At 33.4% G+C, this 3,322-nt stretch overlaps 1 protein-coding gene across 1 annotated transcript in view; it reads right to left on the bottom strand.

Annotated features, from left to right (window-relative positions):
- LOC106881037 (uncharacterized) overlaps positions 1–2,936 on the bottom strand; it is a 7,347-nt gene extending 4,411 nt beyond the window's left edge. The window contains exon 1 of the mRNA XM_014931242.2: positions 2,879–2,936. Coding sequence (XP_014786728.1) covers positions 2,879–2,894 — 16 coding nt within the window. The 5' untranslated portion in view covers positions 2,895–2,936. The remainder of the gene's footprint in view (positions 1–2,878) is intronic.
- Between the last annotated feature and the right edge of the window lie 386 nt (positions 2,937–3,322).

The following is a 3,322-nucleotide window of genomic DNA, read 5'->3' as shown; positions in this document are numbered from 1 at the left end:
ATATATACATATATATATATATATTTCATATTTATATATATTTTATATTTATATATATTTTATACTGTGAAACTCGGGCAAGTGTCTTCTACTAAAGCCTCGGGCCGACCAAAGCCTTGTGAGCGGATTTGGTAGACGGAAACTGAAAGAAGCCTGTCGTGGATATATAAATATGTGTCTGTGTGCGTGTCTGTGTTTATCCCCCACCATCGCTTGACAACCAACGTTGGTGTGTTTACGTCCCCGTAACTTAGCGGTTCGGCAAAAGAAACCGATAGAATAAGTATTAGGCGTACAAAGAGTAAGTCCTAGGGTCGATTTGTATGACTAAAACTCTTGCATATGTATACACATACATACACGTAGTTATGTGTATGCATACATGTGTATGTGTACCTGTCTTTGTATATAATATATATGTGGATATATATATATATATATAGAGAGAGAGAGAGAGAGACAGACAGACAGACAGACAGACAGAGACAGACAGAGACAGACAGAGACAGAGACAGAGAGAGAGAGATACACATATATATACATACATACGTACGTACAGATAATTCCATTAGCATTTATTCTACTGACATACATATAAATAGATTAAATGTTAATTAATGTGGTGAGATGTTTGGGGTTTTTTATTTAATTAAAAAGTGGTGCATTTCGGCAAATGCCTTGAGGTCAAAATGTATTCCATGATTATACATTCATGTACAAGTATGGCTGTATGAGTGTACAAGTATGGATATATATAAGCATGCAAAAGGTGTACATATGTATAAGTATGTATATACGTATATATATATATATATATATATATATATATATATATATATATATATATATACACATACACATATACATATATTCATGCATACCATACATATATTCATGCATACATACATACATCCATATATACACACACACAAATATATATACATATGTGTGTGTGCATATATATGTGTGTGTGTTGAAAAAAGATTAGAGATGTAAACAAATCATATTGTACATATATATATAGATATTTCCACCCCCATCTTTTATATATATGTGTATGTATGTGTGTGTGTGTGTGTGTGTGTGTGTGTGTGTGAGTGTACGTGTACATGCGAATATACGTACGTATATATTCATACATATATGCATATATAGGAACATATGTAGATTTGTACACACATCAGAAATTCATATACACACGTACACACACACACACACACTCACATACACACACACACATACACACACACACACACAAATACACACACACACACACACACGCCACTTCAATATATATCGACGGTATTGCGCGCATATTACGAAATTACACATTAAGACATGTTAATAACATTTTCTCTGTTTTTCGCTTTATTTTTCCTATTTTGTAATTTGTTGGTTGGTATTTTGCTTATATTCATGTTCTTTTTCTTTATTTTTTTATTTGTTTGTTTCTTTTTTTGCTGGGTTTTTTTCGTTTTATTTCTTTGGCTTGGTCTAAACTAAAATCTAATTATATTGAAATGAGAAACCAGAACCACAGTAGAAATTACAAAATAGAAACCGGAATTTTTTTGCAAAAGACCTTTTGGATGGAATATGCTAAGTCTCTGATGCCAATCTTTGTGTGTGCGTGTGTGTGCATGTACGTGGTGTGCGTGTGTGTGTGTTTGTGTGCGTGTGGTGGCTCTGATTACGTGGGCACTAAAGAAGCTTTTCTGAATGGGTTGGTAATTGTGGATAACGTTCACGCACCCGTATAGACACATGCACACATACACATATACACACACAAACAAATTTAGATAGACAGATAGGTACATAGACATCCATGTACATATACATTTATATACGTATGTGTACGTATATATATATATTATTCTTTATATAGAATTATGGATAAAATCACTTTAATGAATTTAATGAAGTGGTCAGCGTGAAATAAAAAGCTTGTAGGTAATTTTATATACTAAATTTATAATTATATATACATATCTATATTAAAGGAAGCGGATTGACCACCCCAACACGCTAGATATAGATGTCATTTGGCATCTATATCTAGCGTGTTGGCGTGGTTAATAATCCCCTCTCTTTAAAATAATTATGTATATAATTATAAATTTAGTATATATATATATATATATATATATATATATATTTTAAAATATTTTAAAATATAAAAGTGTATAGAATCTTTCTATACACAAACAGGTACGTATTTGCAACTACATAATTATTCATTAATTAGCGATCTCACTGACGAGCCACAGATCCCAAATTAGCTTATTTTGGAGATTAATGGCGAAACTCGAGTTCGGGATTAACTAATTCACTTTTTTGTTCGATTTTGTGTTATAATCGGCGAGCCTCATGAATTCTTCTTTTCGTAGTTTAGGTTTTCAGTGGCCTTTTTAGCATGTAAGGAGTCCTGTCAAAAGTCTCCTCGTTGTGTATAGAAAGATTCTAACCACTTTTATATTTTTGAAAATATGTTACGTCTTATGACTTTTATTTATGCATGCTAACCACTGGTAATAAATTATGTTAATTTATTAGCCTCATATTTACGATAGTTACTAGCTGACGTACCCGGTAATTCCCGGGAAAGCGGGGCTTAACCCTTGGTTCCGTTCTCATAATTGTTTTGCTAATCCAATAACAACAATACAAAATATGTAGCCCTTAAAACGGGTTTTTTGTGCATTTACAAAGAATACTGAACTGTCTTACACATGATTTTGTTTTTAGGAATTCCCAATAAGATACGAATACCCAAATTGTGAATCCGAGTCTATATTGCATAGCCAACACACTGACAGATTATAACTCAACCACACGTACATCCTTCTTCAACCAAAGGACAAATGTTTTGTCTTACCTTCAATTTTATCCATACCGTAACATGGCTGTAAAAACAAAACGAAAAATGTTTCATTATCAAAAAATTACCAAAATTGCAGCTCAAACATTCGCTAAAAAATGTTTGTAGATTTTGTGGGGTGGGGCATGGGGGTAATCCTTTAATCTCTTTAATCCTGTGATTTTATGTCATTGTAACATACACCAACAAATGAACATTTACATCTTTCTTTTACTTGTTTCAATCATTGGATCGCGCCCATGCTGAGGCACTGCCTGGAAAATAAAGGTTTACGAGCACGACGAGACTCAACGACGCCATCTTCATATTCGAAGTCAGATGCCTTGTCCAAACTAGGAAGAAAATGCGCATATGTGTGTAATCGTGTGTGTGGGTAGTAATGTTGAGCGCCAAAGAGGGGGCTGACAATCTGTTCCTCAGAGCATAAGCCAATCACCTATC

The sequence above is a fragment of the Octopus bimaculoides genome, chromosome 19, assembly GCF_001194135.2.
Source record: "Octopus bimaculoides isolate UCB-OBI-ISO-001 chromosome 19, ASM119413v2, whole genome shotgun sequence".
In the NCBI taxonomy this organism is placed as follows: Eukaryota; Metazoa; Mollusca; class Cephalopoda; order Octopoda; family Octopodidae; genus Octopus; species Octopus bimaculoides.
This window is presented reverse-complemented; position numbering and strand designations above follow the sequence as displayed.